Source organism: Carya illinoinensis, chromosome 5 (genome assembly GCF_018687715.1).
Source record: "Carya illinoinensis cultivar Pawnee chromosome 5, C.illinoinensisPawnee_v1, whole genome shotgun sequence".
NCBI classification, from domain to species: Eukaryota; Viridiplantae; Streptophyta; class Magnoliopsida; order Fagales; family Juglandaceae; genus Carya; species Carya illinoinensis.
The window spans coordinates 41,022,472-41,044,694 of record NC_056756.1 but is presented as its reverse complement, the minus strand read 5'-3'; the positions used below and the strand labels follow the sequence as shown (position 1 = coordinate 41,044,694).

Here is a 22,223-nt window from a genome sequence, read left to right as displayed (position 1 = left end):
TGAAAAAATAGGAAATTGAAATTGTAGTTATGAGGAATCAAGATATACTGAAAAGATGATAACTTTGGAAAATGTGGATCAAAATTTGGTAAAGGCGAAAAAGAAAGAGATAAGGTACAAATAGAAGGAAATTCTATATGTGATCTTGAATTTGAAAATAGGGAAGTTAGACAAAGGAAATGGTGTTTATTTGTTTGAAAGATATGAGCCTGAAAGCAATATGTAAAATCGGGCCTAGAAAATAAGAGTATTATAGCCTGAGAGCCTTTTATGACAAGGACTTAAGTGGCCAACAGATGCTTATAAATGAAAAAATCAGGATCACTAATGAGATTAAGGCTTATGATTAAACACACCTAGGAAGAAAGGATGAGCAAGAAGGCAACTTCAAAAGTAGCAAACAGACAATAAATAAATGGAAAAGCTGAGTAGTAATGGCAAACATAGCATAAATTGCGTTAATAATGACATTATTGAAACAGAAAACAAGAAAAAAGGCAAAGTAAGTGGAGAGGAGTAAGATGTGTCAAATAATTTATCTTTGGTGGAGGCTACTTGCTAGCCCCGCCAACCATTATGAATTTCTAAAGCTAGAATTATCAGAGATAGTTCAAGACCTTTATCTTTTGATAAGGGAAAAAGACCCCAAGTAGTCTTCTTAATGTAAACAAACAAAACTACTTGCTAACCAATTTGAAACTTTAAAAATAAGGTTGAGATATGATAGTTGTTTTGTAGTAGATTCAGTTGGAAGGAAACGAGTTTGGCACTATTGTGGAAAATAGAGATAAACCTAAAAATTGTTAATTTTTCTTAAAATCATATTCATGCTAAATTATGTTATTCTAGTAAGAATGGTTGCTGATGGTTTATTGGTACAGAGCCGCTTCTAAGCGGTCGGTCTGATTTTAAAGGAATAACAGCCCTCCACTTAGAAGCTGCCACCTCAAAAATTACATCAGAATCACGTTAGACTCGTGCACATGGGATAGGAATTAATTCACACTTCAGCTAAGAGAACATCACTCTACTTCAGCTTAGCCCGACCTCGATCCCGACCCTGTGCGTCCAGAACCAAAATCGAGCATACCTCTACCGCTAGCATCCACCGCCAACAGTCCACCACCGCCAGTCCATCGTTGTCCTCCTTAGTCGATTTCTCCCAGCTAGATTTCGCCCAAGCCGTGCTGATTTTCATGGCTAACTCCAATTGCCTTGGTGTTGCTGTCTTCCAAGTTCTCTTTCTATTTTCATCTTCGTCTCCAAGCTTTCAAGTCCATCTCTTTGGACCTCTACTAAGCCTGCCGCCGTCTCTTTGCCTCTGGCTTTCTCAAGCTCGCATACACCATTTTAAATACATAAGAGATTAAAAAAAAAAAAGTAGAAGAAGAAAATCATCAGAGAGATGGGCGGGAAGTCATCTTCATCATTCTCAGTCTGTAACATAAAACCTTATTCTTTTTTTTTTTTTTTGTCCGTTTGATTTGGTAAGCAACTCACAGAAGCTAAGGGGCTTGAACCCATGATCGCATTCGCCACTCTATTAAACTTTTCAAGGTTGGAGGTACCGTAAACCATGTGAAGGTGTGGGTCTTCGAAGGGATTTCATCACAATTCGAAGGGGCTGTGAAGGGGTGGTGTCAATTCGAAGGTGGGCGAAGGGGAGGGGTTGTCTCTTGCGAAAGGGAAGGGCCTGCGTAGGGGCTGTGTCTCTTTTGCAGTAGCCGAGTATTCCATGTAGTGCTGGTTTACAATAATTATGATGGAATGTCTAGGTGTCCCTCCACTATTGGCAGGCTGTTATATGAGGATGGTTGGACGGACCGGTTTGTAGGAATTCTCTTATTGGTATATATGGCTATCTTAATAGAATAGAAGAAAAGAGACCTGTAGATTGTTATCTCTCTTAAAGTCACCCACAAACCAAACTTGGTGTGTGTTAGGCGACTTTAATGAATCCAAGATGAAAAAATTTGGTTTGTAGGGGCGGGGGGAAGGGAGTGGATGGTGCAGATCTAAATTGATATGCGATATTAGTTACCTTCTCCAAAATTATTCAAAAAGATATCAATTATTTTCTTTCTAATCATATATTTATGCTCATTCTTGCCTTATTGTAAATATTTGATTTCAAATTTGGAAGTGATTCTGATTATGATTTTGACCAAATTTTTGGTAAGATTCTTGTTTATTTATATATTAATTTCTCATACAATAATTTATATTTTTTCATTTTAGAAAAATCTTCATAATTTTGAATTTTGCTATTAATCAATATTATTTAAAATTTCTCTGTATTTTGGATGAAATCTCTTTCATTCCCTATGAATTATCTGTTGAAACTAGCCTGTAGAATAATTATTATTCTATAAGGCGTTAGTGGTGGCAGACAAAGACCAAAGATATAAATATGCGATATAAAGACATAAATAGGGGAGAGGGGGTGGTGCAGATCCAAATTGATATGCGATATTAGTTACTTTCTCTAAAATTATTCAAAAAAATATCAATTATTTTCTTTCTAATCATATATTTATGATCATTCTTACTTTATTAGTAAATATTTGATTTCAAATTTGGAAGTGATTTTGATTATGATTTCGACCAAAGTTTTGGTGGGATTCTTGTTTATTTATGTATTAATTTCTCATACAATAATTTATATTTTTTTATTTTGGAAAAATCTTCATGATTGTAAATTTTACTATTAATCAATATTATTTAAAATTTTACTATGTTTTAGATGAAATCTCTTTCCTTCTTGTGAATTATCTGTTGAAACCAGCCTACATAATAATTATTATTTTGTCAAGCCTAAGTGGGGCCAAACAAATACCAAAGATATAAATGGGAGAATTTCGATATGCCCTTAAAAACAAAATAATTTGTTTGACTTAGGGTGATGATAGGTGAAATTTATATGGAGTATGATTGAATTGAAATATTATATATTTTATACATTTAGAACCAATATATTTTAATTATTTTATTACATTATTATTGGTTTTATATGAAAAAAATGATTAAGATGCATAAATATGAGTTGTGATTTAAATTGATAAATAACATGATTTTTGCTTAGTATTATAACTTGTGATTTAATTTAATAATGTTCATTTACAAGCATAATATATTTTTGATATTCTATTCTTTATTTTTATTTTATTTCTAATTTTTATTTTTATTTTTTAATATAGGCTAAGAAATGAAAAGAGACTTAAAAAGGGCATGACAACATATATATAAATATATATATATATATATATATATGCATTTATTCAAAGGGACCTCGCAACATATATATTGCTTTTTAGAGATTCAATTTGCACGGAATGGATTTATTTTTATTCGAATTAGGACTTTAACCTAGGGACTTTGACCTTGACTTGGAGGCATTTCTTTTTTCAGCCAATTGAGTTTCATTCACACACGGCAACACAGATATTTGCTTTTGAGTTTCATTCACACCGCAACATATTTTGAGGGACGACAACATATATATCATTTTATTCACCCAGCGCCGCATAAAGTTTCTCTCTTTTGGGACATTAATTCACTCACGCCGCACACTATTTTCAAGGAGAAACTACAGTGGTATTGAAGAGCTTATTGAGGGGTCCAATTACTACTATAGTCCAACATTTTTCACTGCTTTTAATCTCCATATCCATCTATCTGGCTTGCTCTTTTTATTCTATACTTTTTATTTAATTTCAATTTGAAGTTTATGGTGTATTCTTAATATTTTTGGCTTAAAAATTTGGACATTTTATTTGCTGTTTATTCTATTTTATGTTAAGTTATTTTTCTTATTTATTTAAAATTCTATTAAATATGCATTACAATTACATTTTAGATTGATTAAAGGTTAATTAGAATTCAAATAATTTTAGTTTATTATTTAATTTTTAGATTAATTAAAATTGTTTAGCATAGTCGAATCTTTAATTGTTAATTTTAATTTGTTAGTCTTTTATGTTTCATTTTGACACTAATAAAAATCTAAAAGTATGAATTTAGTCTATGACTAGTGCATTTTTTTATTTCTGTTGCACTCTTTCATTCGTTGTACATATCACTATTTTTGTTAATAAAACTTTTCATCATTTTATACAAGTTTGGATTTAAACAACTTTCTTGGAGGAGACGATCTAGAAATTTTATTCGTAATTATTACACGACATTCTCCTGCACTTGGGATAGCATTTGTGCTACTTATTTTTTAGTGAATCAGAGTAGTAAGCATAAGGATGAGTCTTTTACAAATAAGAGATTAGATAGAGTGGTGACTAATCTCCAATGGATAAAATTGTTCAAGAATGTAGATGTGGAAATATTATATGCAAAGAGCTCTGACCATATGCCACTTTTAATCAAAGAGGAACAATCTATAATCAGAAAACAAAAATGGTTATTTCGATATGAAGCTAAATGATCTGTTGATGAGGATGGTGGAACAATGATACAAGATGCATGGGAAAGGAATGTGGTTGATCATGATAGTTTTAAAATAGTAGAGAATAAACTTCACAAATGCAAAAAGACCTTAATTAGATGGAGCTCTAAAAAAAAGCTAGATGCAGAAAGGGAGATAGAGCTTCAATTAGACTTAAAAGAGAATAAGAGAATGAAAGTGTGGACTAAGATCAATAGTTGGAAGAATACCTTCCTTTCTCAAGTAGGGAAAGAGATTCTAGTCAAAGTTGTAATCTAAGCCTTGCCGCTTTTCCTATGAGTGTTTTTAAATTGCTTATAAAGCTTTGTAAATAAATCTCTACTATGATGTTCAGATTTTAGTGGAACTTCAAAAGTAATGGTTCTAGAATTCATTAGAGAAGTTGGAACAAGATGAGAGAATCAAAGAGGACTGGTGGGTTAGGATTTAGAGACTTTAAAAGTTTCAACAAGGCCTTACTTGCAAAATAATGTTGGAATATGATCCAAAATCAACAACTCTGGTAGGAGTAATAATGAAGGAAAAGTACTTTAAAAATAGGGTTTTAATTTAAGCTAAGGAAGGGACAAGACCATCCTTGATATGGAAAAGGCATCTTTTGATTTGATTAAAAAAAAAAAAAATCGTTTGGTGTGGAGGGTAGGAAATGGGAACAAAATTAAGATATGGTTGGATAAATGGCTGCCACTACAATTATACAGTAGAGTTCAATCACCTGTCAAAGATTTGAATGTTGAAACAAAAGTTTAAAAATTGATTGAAGCAAGAACAAGGTAGTGGAAGGATAGCCTAGTGGATGAAATTTTCAACAGAGAAAAGGCTGCTGCAATAAAGAACATCCCATTGAGTATAAAAGTTGTAGAGGATAAAATAATTTGGAGTTCCAGTCCAAAAAGAATCTCCACAGTAAAGAATGCCTATCATGTGGAGCAAAGTAGATTGAGAAGGATAAAAAGGGAATCTTTATATTACTATGAATCACAATCAGATTGGCAGGTCATATGAAATTTAAGGGTTTTTAGATCTGTCAAGCATTTCATATGGAAGGCAGCTCATAACATTGTCCCATCTAAAAGTAATTTATTTAAAAAGAGGATTATAGACACAAGCTTATGCCCAATCTGTGAAAGTGAAGAAGATACCATAGTCCTACACTTTGGAGTTGTCATGCTGCAACAGATGTTTAGATTGAAGTAGATAGACAAGTTAAGAAATTATCAAGTGTTGAGATAGGCTTTGTGGATCTGTTGAAGAAGTTGACTGAAAAGCTAAAACCTAAAGATGTTGAACTGGTGGCTTGTGTTATGAAAAGGTTATGGCTAAGAAGAAATTCTCTAATTTATGAGAATAAATTTGAGAATCTGAGACAGTTGTATAGTTCTGCAAAACAAAGCTTACTAGACTGCCAATCAACTCAAGCTTAGGTGCAAGATGATCATCAACAAACTTTCATGGTGAGAACAAGTTAGATGGTTAAAACCTAGAGGCATATATGCAAAAGTTAACTTTGGTGTTGTGGTGGATAGTAAGCAAACAAAGGTGGAAATTAAGATTATCATCAGAAATGTAGATGGATATATTTTTGCATCTTTATGTGCACCTACAAACTACTGCATGAGGCCAGCAACTGCAAAAGTCTTGGTTTTGAGAAGAATAATGATATTATGCAGTGAGTTGGGGCTGTCACATGTAATCTTGGAAGAAGATGCCCAGATAATTGCTAAAGCTACAACCGGCTATGATCAAATTTGTATTGACCATTAACGGAAGATACGAAAAGGATGCTGGGTGAAAGACAAAGCTAGAAGCTCCAATTCACATACAAAGAGTCAAATTCTATAGCTCATAATCTTTCTAAGTTAGCTATAAATATGTTGGAACAAGAGTTTGGATTGAGGATTGTCCTAGGCAAATCCTAAGCTCAATGATGAGAGAGAAACATTATAATGAACATTACATTGATTTAGTTGAATAAAGCTATAAGCAATGTTTTTATTTTAAAAAAAAAAACTTTCAAGTGTTGCAATTTCATTGAATATTTTCTTTGTGGATATCTTTTTCAAATAATCGGTCGCTTTCACAGTTTTTTTAAAAGATGAATTTTTTTTTTAATGTAAAGTTAAATAAACTTAGGACATGCAAATCTCATCTATATTTTTTGAAAAAGAAGGACCAACCACAAAAAGTAAGTTTTCAAGTAATTTCAACTTTTTCACGTGGCAAGAACATTTAAGTTTTGTTTAGATTCAGAAAGTGTTTTATCTCATTTCATTTAATCATTACAATTTTTTTAAAAATTTACACAAAATATAATAAACAATTCAACATTTTCAAATCCCAAAACAATAATAATATTAAAAAAATAATATTCCAACAATATTTTATTAAACTTTCATATTTTATCTAAAATCATCTCATCTAATCTCTAAATTGAAACCAGCTATTAATGAGTAGTACAATTTGAATATCTTTATATCATTCATTATTCACATTGCATAATTTGATTCAAATTTTAAAATTTATCTTTCAAATTAAATTATATCATATGAAAGATTTATAATATAAAGACATTCAAATAGAATTATACATTATTTATAATTTCTTATCTTTATTTTGTTTTCATGGCTTTTACCACAGAATTAGTACATGTTTAGTATTGCGGTAGGTAATTTAGTTTTTAAATCAAGGTTTATAGATGCAGAACTTAAGTAGTAAACACCATTATTAAAAATTATTTAATATTTGGAAACCATACGTCTAAATTATTTCAAACATGTTTCATTTGTTTAGAAATAAATTTAAAAAGTGTTTTTTGAGATATAAATGACATAAAATTTCGTTTAATTTTTTTAAAGATCATGACCATAACTTTGGTAGATATCAAATTTTATAATAAAAAATAAGTAAAAAATCCTTTTAATGGTTCATAAGTAAAATAGCAATACAATTATATATAAGATAAGGAGAAAGTTGTAATTTTGTGAAAGTTATATAAATATTTTAACCCATTAACAATTTTTTTTTTAAAAGTGTAACTATATTATACAAAATCTAAAAAAGTACGGTTAAGGAAAAACATCAAATTGATACTTTTCGTGAAACATACTTCTTAGCTTTTTTTTTTTAATATTAAAAATTACTTAGTTATGTGTCAATCAAACAACCTAAATTTATTATTAAAGTGTTTATAAGCCTATATAAGTACTTTTTAAACCTCCTAACACAATCATAACTAGGCCAGTACTCTTAATTCTTTCATTGTTCTCTCTCTTAAGGTTGTATTTAGTTGTTGACCTAAACTCAACTCATCTCAAACTAATCATTGATGAGACCTACTACTTTTTCAACTTTCTATAAAAAAAATTAAACTCATATCAAGCTACTTCATATATTTCAATTTAGAAATTAAACCTATCTTAACTTAAAAAAGTTAAATATATCTTAATGAGATACATAAAATATCACTAATTACAGTTTATCTCAATTCATTTTAATATCCAAACTTAGCCTAATGTTCTTTTGTTTTACTCCCCGTATAAGTTGGGCCGATGTTTTAACGGATCTCTAATGCCCAATAGAAAAGCCCACCTTTTTTTCTTAGGGCACAAATCAATCATCTGTTTGGCATCAGAGGGAAAGATTGGCACTGAAGCCGGGAAGCTGAAGCTATCCATCGACGACTGTCACAACTTCTCTCGTCCGTGAGTTTCATCTTCTTTGGTTCTTTCATCTCTTCCTTTTGTTCTTGAATTATCTCTTTGGTTGCTAAAAGGTCGGGAATGATAAAGAAAAAACCGAAGAATGCATGCGCCTTACTCAAGGATACTAGATGCGTTTAGAGTTAGTAGAGTGGAGGTTTTTTGGTTTAGGTGCTAACATGAAATCTGGAATTCTAGAGCTTATTATTCTTTTCCTGCATTTTCTTGATGATCAAACGGATCATTGGTGTGATTTTTCATGGAAACTACGGAACTACTTGCTTTTTGGTGATGGCTTGTTCGTGTGAGACGATACTTCTGGTTTTACAGTTCATAGTCTGATCAACCAAAGAATACCTGCAATTTTGCTTTTCCATGCCAATTGATGAAGTACTGAGTGTTAGAAATACTAATTTGTTCCGTTGTGCTGCATTTTGTTAATGAGACAGCGAAGATGGCAGAAATAAGTTTGGGAGTACTCATAGATATTGTGGATGAAGAGTGGATGAGAGACACCTTGCCTGATGATGGTATCTTTCTTTCTTCCCCCTTGCCATATGGACATGCACGTAAACGTTCATGGAGAATTTGTTTCTCTCACATTTCATTGTAGCCCGCTTGTTTAATTCCTCGTTCACTTATTATTTATTGCAGATCTTCCACTGCCGCCTCTGGTTATTCGGACTGAAGACACCGAGGACTCAAGTAAGGATGTTTATAGACTAGATAGAGTGCTTCCCTTAATTTAAATCGTTCTCAATGGGTTTATGTTTCTAGTATCCTCAGTTTGAAAAGTGTGAGTTTTGAGATAATGCCCGGGAAGTATGTGGTTTTTTGGCTATGTTTTGTGGCTGCAAGACTGGGGACAGTGGAAAATCTCTGCTTTGATATTAATGTTTTTGTTATACTCTTAATGATGACAATTTAAGCATGTCCCTGTCATCTAATGAACCTAATTTTTCCACTTTCAAGGTGGTTCTGTTTAATAATTTTCTTGCTAATACCTTCTCTTGGGTTTTCCTCATTCTATTAGATCAGGAGTCTCAACAGGTTGTTGGAGATGCGTGGCATGATCTTGCATTAGGCACCACTCAATAGGGCTCTCAAGCATCAGGAGCGTTTTGTATTCATCAGAAATCAAGTGATGCTTTTTATTCAAATTGTTTAGATTCTTGTTATTGGGATTTGTACTTATTGCGTTTGAACTCCACAGCTTCTTTTATTATATGAGAACCCTTTGAATTTTTCTGTGTAAAGTTGGGAGCCGCATTTTGATAATCTTATGCCCTAAAGCATTTCTAAAGCCTTTCACTGTTATCATTCTGTGTGTCCACTGAGTGAAACATTTAGAAAACCATAGTTTTAATACGACCAAAGAATAAGATAGATCACATATTTGCCGAACACCATTCCTCCTAGTTTGAATTGGAAAAGGGGAAAAAAACTAGTGGTCAGTTTGTTGGAGGAGAATCATGAGTTTTCTCGTAGATTTTTTGTTTGTAAAATGATACCAAGACAACCATTGCAAACACCAGATTGGCACTTATGACTGGTCTTTCCCCTGGAAAAATTAGGCATCTAGGGTTGACCACATTTTCATTGTTTTATGAAGGTGAGGCCGCGTCTCAATTGGGTCAGTGTTGGTAGTCCTTTGATTCAAAGGCTATTGGGAAGTGTCAAAGAAGTAATGCTCCATGCTCCAACTCGCACGAGCACACGACATCAACATGTATATATCCACTCCTCACCCATTTAGGAGGATGGTTTGCTAGTTTTCTTCATCCAGCTAGTTGGTCATTTTCTTTTGTATACGTTCTGTATATTTGGGTTCAGCTCTCTATGCGTTCAATGAAATTGCGTTACTTGTGAAAGAAGAAATGGTTTGTCTTCAGGTTCACTAAACCAAATTATCCTGTTACATATAAGTTGTGAATTGCAAATTTAAAAGACCGTGGTGAGGATGCAGATGCAACCTTGTTGAAATCACTGCTCTTCTTGTTGGCTGCAAATTAAGGGATCCTTTGAGAGTAATGGCAGCAGTAATGTTATGTTGTTTGGAGATTACACTTCCGTCTACTGAGTTGCATGCCATCTTTATTTATTCAATAAATATCACTTATTTAATGGTTTATTTTCCTAGCTGGGGAAGGGGAGTCTTTACACAAGAATTACGATAATGCAAAGGGTACAAAGATAACATTAAACGTAGTAGGATCGACAAACTCACAACCTCTGTACTTGTGATTAAGCAAGTCCCTGCTCCACCTCTTAATCGACTCAACATAAGTCCATAGTTGAGCCTTTACGTAATGGAAGGGGCTACTCTGCCACCCCATCCTTACAGCTGGGCATGACCTTCCAGTGTAATTTTTTTTTTTCAATTTATTTTTCACATTTTTTTAATCACTTTCTTAATCATTGAGTAAAAAAAAAAAAATACATCAATACACTTAAAATTACTTTTTTAATCACTAAATAAAAAAAAATATTTTTTACCTGAGCGGCGGCAAGGGAGCTTTTCCCTTACATTATACATCTTATTCTCGTACCAATTTTTATATGATTATATTTGGATTTCATGATCTTGGACAGAGACCATTGAAAAATAGAAAAAGGAAAAAAGAAAACAGAGACAAAAATATACAAAATATGTATTTCACTTGAGCCTTTACACTTCCCCTTTCAAAAACATCATTTAGTGGATAGGTTATATATATATATATATATTTGGTATGTGATGTTGAGTTTGTGGAATCTAATTTGTTGGTGTGTTGGCTTGATTTGATGACTTGACCTGATAATGACGCGTTATGATAATTTGATGGATTTTTGATACTCTAGAGGTCTCGGGGTAATGACCCCAAGAAAATTTTTTGGCACTGTTTGTGACTCAAGAAGAACTAGGCAGAAAGTTTGCTCAACATTCACATGATAGATAGATTGAGTAAAGTTTAGGCAGAAAGTTTGCTCGAGGCTCCGTCTAGCAAATGTTAGACATATAGTTCACTCAAGGTGTGCTCAATATTTTGCTCAAACGAATAATACAGAAAAGTAAAAATTAATATTTCTGCAGTGTGACACTATAAATATGTATTTAATGAATAATATGTAGTTATGAGGGCTCTAAATAATGAAATTTACCCTAAAGTGTATGAAAATGATATAGTTACAACTATTTTTTACAATTTCTTTTTTATAAGTAAAATTGGGAATATGTATAGAACTACTCTACAATTAAAGGAAATTGGGTTAAAAATTAAATTTTACAATTTTTATACAACCATATGCTAAATGAGGGATATTTTTGCAAAATAATTTATAAAAATAACATCACTTTACAAATACCCTCAATTTAATACATAGTTGTATAAAAGTCATAAAAAAAAATTGTAAGTGCATCACTACTCAAAGTGTAGTTTGTGATTTCTCATTATAATAAAATTCTTTACAGCTCTTTGAAAATTAATATTGTCGAATTACGTTAATTTTGTATTGTATAATTTTTTTTCCCTAATCATATCGTATAATTATTTTGATTGTATTTGCTTTTGTTTATCTCATCATTTTTTACAACATGTAACACACTATTTATCGTGTGATCTTGTATATTCATAAAAAGAATGAAAATATATATATTTTTTCTGCAATTTGAAATGATAAAATTTTACACGGTATATTAATATATAGACTTTTGTAAATAAAATCTTTAAAAATCAAGTAGAAAGGGCAACTATGGATGCTTGTATAAAAATTTACTATTTAGTTGGACAATTTAATGATAATTAAAAAACCTATAAAAATGATAATTAAAAAACCTATAAAAATTGGGAGGCCTATCCTTCGCAATTCTACTCCATCGGTGTCCGTCCATTGGCGCCATTCTCTATCACGGGAAGGAAGAGCACTGACTCGCGAGCAATCACGCAGTGTGCAGAACCAACTTACCAACCAACGATGCTCCTCACTGCACCCGGTCACAAGCCCACCTTTCTCTTCTCCAGAGGCTCTGCTTCGAATTCAGTGACCCGAACTCGGCCTTGTCGGCTCTGCAAAGCGACTCTTATCACCAACTCTGAATCGTTCGAGGTTGGGAGGCTTGTTGGTAGCTATGGGTTCATGAACATCACCAGGTATTTCCTCTCAATTTCCTAACTCTCGCCTTACTTCCTGAGCAAAATGAAAGACAAAGGAGAGGAAAGAAAATATCTTAGAAAGCTGAATGTTAAGAAATCAATTCTTTGTATTTCAGAACTATGTTTGTACTTTGAGAAAGTAGTCAAATAAATATATACAAGGAACAAATCTATCTAAGGTAACTAATTGAGTATGGTATGAATTTACAATTACAAAATTAAAGGTTAATGTCTTAAAATCACGGTGTTACAAAAATGGAGGAGTTCTTGGTTTGATTTGTGGTAAGTGATCTGTCAATACTGAATTTGGCTCGGTTAAGTGCGTGAGGGTGTGGGTGTGCTCTGTGGTGTGGTGTATACAAATGCATTCATTTGTAGGTCTATGTACCTGCATATCTTATATTTTACTCCAGTTTGGTTGCTGAGAAACGAAAAGGAAAGGAATTAGATGAAATTCAACGGATATATCAACGAGATTTATTTGAGTGTGCTTTCTGTACAAAACTGAAATGTATTGAATTGGGTTTCTCTGTAATAAATGGGAAAATTTTGATCTTTAGAGTATTTTATTTCTGTATTATTGCTTTAGCAAACGATGGGAATCTTTGGGTCCCATTTGGGTACTCGATTTGGTTTCTTTTCTATGTAATTTGTCGTAATCAATTATGAAAATTTGAGTACTGCACGCTCAGTTACTTTTTTCCACTAGAAAAATGAGAATTCAGAAGAAGAAAAGTGTTATGTTAGCTTTAGCGTATAGGCTTCCGTTGTTGTCTTAAAATATATATAGTAAAGCCTCAAATTTTAAACTTTTTAATGTGATTTTTGCCCTTCTATTAAATACACACATATTTAAGCATTAAGATAGAAGGGTAACTGAAAAATCACATGTTGATTAGGTGGAGTTGTTTGGTTTAAGGCTTTCATGTAGAATTTCTTCTATCTTATTATTTTTTCCTTTTTTCTATGAGCAATCCAACTGAGGTTTATGCTTCCTATTTGGTTTTATGGTTGTGATATCTTTCTTTTCAGTGTTCTTAACTTTGATTACTTTTACTTAAGTCAATTTCGTTTCAATATAAGAGTAACAGGTCTTTTTCCCCCCAGCTATTCAGGGTTCCAATCGGGGACTGATATTGATTATTCATCTGGAGATTTGGGGCGACTGAGAGTTCAAGATGTGGGAGAAGGCAGTGTAAAGATCAGGTAAATTTTGAAGCATAGGAGAAATGATCGCCAGAAATCTATGAATTAAATAATTAAGGTGAAAATGTTATCCTTCTTGCTACTGATATCGTCCATGGCAGTTCTTTTGCAGGCTTTACGAAGGGAGAGTCTCTCAGGGTCCACTTAGAGGGACTTCGATTCTTTTTAAGGTAGTATTATTGTTGTTGATGATGTGTTCTTTCTTCTACTTTATCTTCGTCATTTTCATCATCTTAATTAAAATTAAGATCGATTTTCTATGGTCATGTGGTTGATATTCATCCATATTTTGAACCATTTAAACATGTTTTGATTAATCAATATGATAACAAACCATAGTTTGTATTTATGCAAAATGTCTTGGTGAATCATAACTTAACAACAACAAGAAACACTCAAAATTTATTATACAAAGAAAACAGGTGTATGAACTATAACCCTATTATGGCTCAACTTATTTGTTTTTGTTAAATATAATCCCCAATTTGAATGGTGGAGGCACATTACAACATTTCTTTTAGATGAAAGGGCTGATTGCACACATTGGAAATGTGGTGAGGACATTGTAGTAATGGTGATAGTGTTTTTTTTTTTTTTTTAATTGATAAACAAAATTTTATTGATCATAAGAATAGGCGAAAACCTAGGTATACGGGACATATAAAAGAGCATCGCCTTAGCGTGCTAGTTCAGTGATACAAGAAAATCATGGAAACTCATTCCATTGAGATGAATTACAACCGATCAATGAAGTAAAGTATTAAAAAACAAAACTTCCTAAGCTCTTTCATTGATTGCTCTTGATCTTTGAAGCTTTTGTCATTCATTTTTCTCCAAATGCACCACCATAAGCATATTGGGACCATCTTCCATATTGCTGCAATATGAGAGTTACCCTGAGGGCCTCTCCAAGAAGTTAAGAGATCGATCACCCTTCTTGGCATCACCCAATTTAGTCCCACTTGAGTGAAGAAGTCGTTCTATTTTTTCAAGATTCTTGTGGATGAAGTTCTATCAGTTGTCAACACTTTGCCCAAAGAAGCCACCCAACAGAAAAAAGCAACCTTAGAAGGAACTTTCACTTTCCATTCCATATACTTTTCCAAGGAAAAACACAACTACTATGACTTGACAAAATTCTGTAATAGGATGAAACTGAAAACTTAGCATTTCAAGCAAGAATCCACACCATGCTATCATATCTTTCTAGCACCAACTTTGAGCTGTAAAGTTTAACCAGCAATGCCTGAACTTCATCCACTTCCCAATCATTAACATCCCTTTTAAAAATAATCTTAGAAGGAGAGGATTGTTTATTGCTGATTTGTGTGTCATGTGCAAAAGGGATGGAGAATCAGTAAATCATCTTTTCCTTCACTGTGAAGCGACAAGATTCTTGTGGAATGAGGTTTTGAGCTGGACAGGTTTACATTGGGTAATGCCCAAAGAAGTGGTAGATTTATTGGTAGGGTGGAAGGGTTTGAAGGGCTGTAAGAAGGTGATGAGTGTTTGGAAGATGATTCTCCCTTGTCTTATTTGGTGCATATGGATTGAAAGAAATAGGAGATGCTTCGAAGATAAAGAACGCTCTTTGGGAGATCTTAGGGATTTCTTCTTGAGTACTTTGGGTTTTTGGGCTAAAGCTTATGTAATGGTGGATAATTTTCTGAATTTGTTTTAGTTTTCTTGTGTTTGTTTTCTTTTTGTTTTTGGAAGTTGTAGGTATTTCGTTTATATATGTCCTGTGTACTTTGGCTTATGCTATTTCTTCAAATAAAATTATTACTTATCAAAAAAAAAAAGAAGTCGTTCTATAATGTCATGGAAATCTTACAATGAAGTAAGAAATGATCAACTGACTTCCCACTTTTTTTGCACATACAAAACCACTCCATGACAATAAATTGACATTTCCTTAAGTTGTTGAGTGTGAGTATCTTCCCCAACGAAGCTGTCCATACAAAGAAGAGTGCCTTCAATGGTGCCCTTGTCTTCCAAATGCTTTTCCATGGGAATCAGTTGGTTGTATGTATGTGCATGGCTTGACAGAAAGAGCGGACAGTGAACTTCCCTTTTTTAGAGTGACGCCAGAAAATCTTGTCATCAATTTCTCTCCTCATGCGAGTGGAATATATGAGATCATAAAGCTTTGATATTTTGTCGACCTCCCAATCATGTGCATTTCTGAAAAAAGTGACATTCCATTGAGGAGCACCATTTGATGTAACCAATAGGTCCACAATTGAGGCTTCTTTCATTCTTGTTATGCCATAGACTTGTGGATAAGCTTCCTTGAGTGGCCTATCGCTACACCATATGTCATGCCAAAATTTTATTTTGAGTCCATCACCCACCTCAAACCAGTCGTTTCTAAAGTAGGCATCCCATCCTCTTCTTATGTGCTTCCAAAGCCCCACCCCATACGCCCCACTTACCTCATTTGAGTACCAACCTCCCCATGCTTCACCGTACTTCAAGTCTATGATGTTTCTCCATAGGATCCCCCATTCTTGATGGTATCCCCCGTTCTTGTTGGGAAGTATCTACTATCCAAACATTTATTTGCGATAAGTACCGAGTCAAGAATTTGCCTTCCTCTATCAAAGGCATGTTGGGGCTTGGATATTACCTTATCCATTACCAAGTTCAATCTGTTCACCAACATTTTCGATATGATCTTGTACATCCCACTCATCGAGCTAATACATTGATAATCTTTTACCTCTACTGCACCTGGTTTTTGGGAATGAGAGCAATAAAAGTTGCATTGAGACTTTTTTTAAACCTTCCTTTTTGATGGAATTCATGAAAGATGCCCATAATGTCATCTTTGATTACTTCCCAACAAGTTTGTAAAAAAGCCATAGAGAAGCCAGCCAGACCTGGAGCCTTGTCACCCGCTATACTTCTTGCTGCCTTCCGGATCTCCACCTCTTCGAAGGGTCGCTCAAGCCGTGCTACTTCGTGCAACTCGAGTGCATCAAAGGTAAGCCCTTCTAATTCCAAGAAAATTCTCCTGAAAGCAATTGCTCATGGTACCTTATGATATGGTCTGTGATCATTGGTTGATTTGAAGTAGCCTCCCCATCCATCGTGTCTTGATGTTACTGTTCCTCCTATGGGAATTTGCCACCCGGTGGAAAATTTTGGTGCATTTGTCCCTCTCCTTCAACCATAAGGCTCTCGCTTTTTGTCTCAGAGATAGTTCCTCCAATAATCTCAAGTTCTATAGACACTTGGACTTTATGAGCTCCCTCCTCTATGGATAGTTCCCTAACCTCCTTCACACCCTCCAATCTGTTGAGTTCTTCAAACAGAGTATGTTTTTGGCCTTCCACATTGCCAAACGCCTGCTCATTCCAAGCCTTCAGGTCTTTCTTCAAAGCCTTCAATTTACTTGCCATGACATAGCTTGGGTTTCCCTAAAACTGGTATGAAGACCACCATTGTCGGACTCTCTTGACAAATCCCTCTGATTTCAGCCACATATTTCTAAACTTAGAGTACCGTGAGCCTCCAGGAATACCCCCACAATCAAGGAGGAAGGGAAATTTTCCTTGGTTGATGGAAGATAGGTGCTTGCTCATGTTTAAGTTATGAATATGTGCAATGTATCTGTTATACCTATGTTGAGAAAGATAACCTGTCACTGAAGTTTTTAAAGATAGATGTTAACGCTTGGAGTTTAATCTTCTAATGTTATGATGGATGACTCAATGTCCCATAGTTTAGATTTGGCCAAAACACATGCAGATGCTTGAAAAATGAATAATGAATCATGAATCCTTTTGTTATCAAAGTTATGGAGAAAATAATTTTAAGGAAGACCCTTCAAGTGAAGGTTTTGCCCCTTTTAGATGGAAAGTTTACTTCAATTTTGGGCTCAAATCCTGTAGCCGTGCAATGATATATTATTGCAAGTAGAACCTCTCTTTGTAGTTTAATCAAGACATCTTTTATGGTTTAGTTCAGTCCTTATACTCAATTTTTGTTGAGAATACCGCTTTTATCTGTGAAGGTTTATCCTGGAAAACGAGCTAGTGGTTTGGAAGCTGATATGATGGCTGCAAACGAGTTGAATGCTCATTCTTTCCTTCAAGTAGGACAATATACTTCTTTTTTACTTGCCCTCTAAATAATTATATAAACCTCCGGTCAATTGCAAGTTTTCAGAAGCAACTGAAGGAGACTTATTACTTTTAGTTTTGGGGTACCTTTTTCACAGAGCAGTTCAGAAGGTATCTGTCAGAATCTCCTGATCCTTGTAGGTGGTTTTGAAACAAAAACTGGGGAGCAGGTATGTTACTTTATATCAATTATACTCACATATGAGACATCTGGGTGTTTCATTTGGTACATGCTGTTTAAAAATAATCATCCTACACAGTGGCTTGCTTTCCGGAATGATGGGAAATATAGTGCCGCAGACTATGCTAAAGTTTCAAGTGAAAAAGTATCAAAAAACCGTGCACTTGGAGAACAGATTTCTTGGAACCAATTTGAACAAGAACAGAAAATCAAACGCAGAGCATATTTTGTCATTAAGTTGCTTCAGGGTGCCTTGAGAGGTCTAGCTTTCATGCATGACCATGATAGATTACACCAGAGTCTTGGGCCATCTTCTATTCTTCTTAAGTATGTGTTATGAAAATATTCAATTTGGTTCAAGATACTACTCTTTTGGTATGATACTATTGGAATTGTTCTTTTAATTCTGTAATATCTTATGGCAGTACTATTATAGAACGAGATGCTGCTTACTTAGTCCCACGAATTCGAGATCTAGCCTTCTCTGTTGACATTAGGTATGCTAATGCTATCATTGCCCTTTTTTTATTTTGTTTAAGCTTCAACATAATTTTCAAATCAAAACAACTATTTTTTGGTATTCTGTAAGAAGGATCTTTTGTATATGTCTGATGTAGATGTATCCTACATAGTGAGGATACCCATCCCACACGGGCTTTTTCTCCCTGTAAATGCAATTTTTCATTTGCCTTGCAGAAAGAACGTCATTTTTCCAGGTGTAGTGAATCCCAGTTATGGATTGAAGCAACCAAAATGTTATGTTGCTTATGATATATTCCGATGAAAGCAGATCATTGGGGCACTTAATTGGAGGAAACTCACGAAATTCATTGGAGCTCTCTAAACTGTTCACATTGCGTGTATACATAATCAATATGTGAACATCACCTATGGGATTTTTTCTTTTACAATTTTTTTAATATATATTGAAGAATTTATTAGATAAGGTAGCAAGATAAAATTTTTAGGTATTTGGCCTTGTTGAGGGTCAAGGGACGGCAATTTCTGCTCTGACCTGATGCAGTGGTCATCACATTATATATCTTGCAGAAACATCACACCTGCATCAGGAATATTTATCTTTGCTTCTTTTTTCATTATTTCCAAGTTACAAATTGTTGACTTGAAAAATAATTTTCAATGTATGCTAGAACTTCATATAATTTTATATCTCATCTCATCTCTTTCAGCTATCCATATCTAGAAGAGAGCCCTGGAACACTCTCGGAGGGACTTTGGAGACGAGCATCTGCAGCTGGTGCGTTCACACTAATGGAGAAAAGAGCTTTTGGAATAGCAGATGATATGTAGGTTGTTGAAACATGGGTTCATCTTGGTACTTTGTTTCAGCTACATACTCCATTACCATTTTGTTTCTTGTTACCCTGTAGATATGAAGCAGGTCTTCTTTTTGCATACTTGGCTTTTATTCCATTTTGTGAAGCGGGCATAATGGATAGCATTTCCTTGCAAGTAAGCTATACCTTCATTAATTTTTTGGGGTTCAAATCTTCTTTCTAGAAATGATTCTCTCTTTATAGATGTGATGTTTGAAAGTCTTCTAGACCCTAATTGAAGTATATAGTTTGAATTCTTTTTTGGATTTTACTGCTCCCTTGAATTTTCAATTGCAACTTGCTGAGAGGATGCAATATAATGCATCCTGTGTATTAATGCTTTTGACGCTTAGCAAATTTTATAATGCACAAAAAATAAGTATTCTAGACCCTAATTGCTTAAGCCATGAACTTGCAGAGGCTGCTGGAGAGCACTTTTCAGCTTGATCTTCAAGCCACAAGAGAGTAAGATGCCTTAATATCCTACCATTCAAGTACTTGTGATGGTGGGGATAATTACATGTTCCTTTAGTTGGTGAATAAATGTTTGGAGTTAAATTTCTGAAATGAAGAATAAACACCTATAATTGTCCCCATCCCTTCCCAGCGGGCCCCCTCTTCCTGGGCGATGCTGAAAATTTTGGATTCTAGTGTTAGGGAAACTTCCGTTGTCTCTCCTTGACTTTGGTTTTTGAGCTTTATTGTCTTTGTTTCAGTAGTCTGGATACTTGCCATGCTCTAAAATCATTTTCCCTTTCGTTGAGTCAATACTGCAAATAATCCATAGAACTCAAAAACCAATGGTTATATCGGAAACTGAAAAATTATCTAGTTGGAGTAGATTTTAGAATGGTTGTTCTTTGGCAGTGTGAGACTGAGAGTTTAATATCTAACCGTAGTAGCAGTTACAGATAAACTGATCATTACATTTTAAAACTAGATATTCATGTTTTGGCAGTGGGCTTCCATGGATGGAGAATAATCCTCCCACTGAAATTAGGGTTATGAAAATGTTAGAAGAATGCTGGGAAAGCTTTATTGAGTGAAATATATGATTAAACTAAAAGAACTTTTAAGTCCTATTATCTGATTTTTATATTGTTTCCCCCTGTGGCGGACCTATTGGAGGCCCCATGGCCCCTCAAAAATTTGACAAAAAAATTAATATATTTAATATTCTATGATTTAATAAGATAATATTAATTTTATTGTATTGGCCCCCTCTCTAAAAAATTAATTTGGCCCCCCTTTACAAAATTATTTTGATTTTATAGATTATTTATTTATATTTTTTTGTTATTTCAATGATATATTGTTCTTGACACATGATATATATTTTTAATACATAGGTTGTATTAAACATATTTTATTTTTATTTTTCATCTTACCATCTGATAGTTCTATACCATAAAAAAAAAAAACTGTGTAGAAATAGAATAAAAAACATCTTAATTATACTTTTAGCTTTACTTGGCCCCCCCGAAACAAATTCCTAGTTCCGCCACTGGTTTCCCCCTTCTATTTCACTGGTGCAGAATTGACGGGAAATGGATTGAATCATAACAAAGCATGTTCTTTCTAGATAGCTGGCTAAACATGACTGTGTTAGATTAATGTAAACATCTGGTGCATTTCTGGCCCTAACATGGATATTTGTGGAAAAGAATTATGATGATTGAATCCATACAAGTCCATCCTGGAATTAATTAGTGTATATTTGCAGTTAGTCGGGCAAGAAACTGATAATTTTGCTGATCCCATTTGATACTCTTTTTTTTTTTTAAATTTATTTATTGTATTTGTTGTTTGCCATGCGCAATATCTTTCTTGCAGGTCTGTTTCATTTTCTCTTCAGCATCTTAGTTATTATTTAGTTTTTCTTTCCTCTTCTTTTTGACAGGTATTGTTTGGCAGATGACCGATTACTAGATGCTGTCAAATTCCTGGATCTTGGTGATGGTGCTGGTTGGGAGTTGCTCCAGGTATTATTATATTCCATAACCAATATCTTCATGCACCCAACAAATTTTGTATGTTGCCAATAACAATAATATGTTTAGACATGAGCATCTGTAATTGATGATAAAATGCTTGACGCAAGTCATCACTCTCACTCATTCGCTTGAGTGCTGGGCGCCTCTCTCTCTCTCAACTGTCCTCTCAAAAATGAAAAACATAAAACAAGTGCTTTAGTAAATTGAATATGTCCCTGTTTCCCTATTTTCATTTTCTAATGTTCAGAAGTTCAACCCGTACTCATTCTGTTAAATTTTTAATCTTTCAGAAGACTCAGTTTTTCTACCAAGTTACTAGTTAGTTTTACAACATGATGGGGAAGGGCTTCTATTGAATTAGAAATTAGAACTCAAATTTTTTTATTTTTTTATTATTATTTTTTCTCTCCTCCTCTAGGACCACCTGCATATATCTTCTTTACTTCCTTCTATGTTCTGAAAACTGTTATTGTTATTGTAGGCAATGCTGAATCCCGACTTCCGAAAACGGCCTATCGCAGAGGCTATACTCAATCATCGGTTCATCACTGGTGCGGTTCTTTGAGTTCTTGATACTAAGCATATGGCGTCTCACCTGAACTCGGAAAATAGCTGCGACAAACTGTCAAAGGGACAATTGGAATAAGAAAGTATGTGGAGAAGTTGCTAAAAACATATGGCAGTAAATTTTGAGATTTTAAGACGCAGGAGTTTGCTACATTAAAAATTTAAACTTCACTATGCTATGCTATACATTTAACAATTATACAAGAATTGAGCATCTCCTTTGTCTGAACATCAAATTCTGCTATTTGTTCATTCATCATCTTTATGATACTAATGATGTTGTCTCGATTGTCTAAATAGATTCACCACGTTGGGTCATAGGAAACTCAATTCTGATGACTGATTATGGCTTTTACCTTTTAGGACTTGTTTTGTTGTTAGACTCAACTGAGATAAATTCAGTTCAGTCTAATTTTAAGTTGAGTCTAACATCCAAACATGCAACTCTCAAATTATTAAACTTATTTCAACTCAAAACCTTTTTATAGTAGGATCTACAATTTTTTTTTTAACTCACTATCTCT

At 33.8% G+C, this 22,223-nt stretch overlaps 2 protein-coding genes across 4 annotated transcripts; both read left to right on the top strand.

Annotated features, from left to right (window-relative positions):
• The first annotated feature begins 8,013 nt into the window (after positions 1 to 8,013).
• Positions 8,014 to 9,457, top strand: LOC122309080 (anaphase-promoting complex subunit 13). 3 transcript variants are annotated; one of them, XM_043122440.1, is made up of 4 exons: positions 8,014 to 8,157; positions 8,604 to 8,684; positions 8,809 to 8,859; positions 9,193 to 9,457. In XM_043122440.1, exons 2-4 carry the CDS (start codon positions 8,609 to 8,611, stop codon positions 9,225 to 9,227), a joined length of 162 nt encoding a protein of 53 aa, XP_042978374.1. In that variant the 5' UTR covers positions 8,014 to 8,157; positions 8,604 to 8,608; the 3' UTR covers positions 9,228 to 9,457. The 3 variants fall into 3 exon arrangements, with proteins under 3 accessions (XP_042978374.1, XP_042978372.1, XP_042978373.1); XM_043122438.1 differs by having other exon boundaries at positions 9,188 to 9,457; XM_043122439.1 differs by having other exon boundaries at positions 8,025 to 8,157; positions 8,600 to 8,684; positions 9,188 to 9,457.
• Positions 9,458 to 11,979: 2,522 nt separating this feature from the next.
• On the top strand, positions 11,980 to 22,017 carry LOC122310855. Its single transcript, XM_043125058.1, has 13 exons — positions 11,980 to 12,284; positions 13,395 to 13,493; positions 13,606 to 13,663; positions 16,306 to 16,479; positions 17,512 to 17,592; positions 17,719 to 17,790; positions 17,881 to 18,128; positions 18,227 to 18,298; positions 18,992 to 19,108; positions 19,193 to 19,274; positions 19,557 to 19,603; positions 21,039 to 21,120; positions 21,614 to 22,017. The coding sequence occupies exons 1-13, from the start codon at positions 12,109 to 12,111 to the stop codon at positions 21,695 to 21,697; spliced, it is 1,392 nt and encodes a 463-aa protein (XP_042980992.1). The 5' UTR covers positions 11,980 to 12,108; the 3' UTR covers positions 21,698 to 22,017.
• Positions 22,018 to 22,223: the final 206 nt, after the last annotated feature.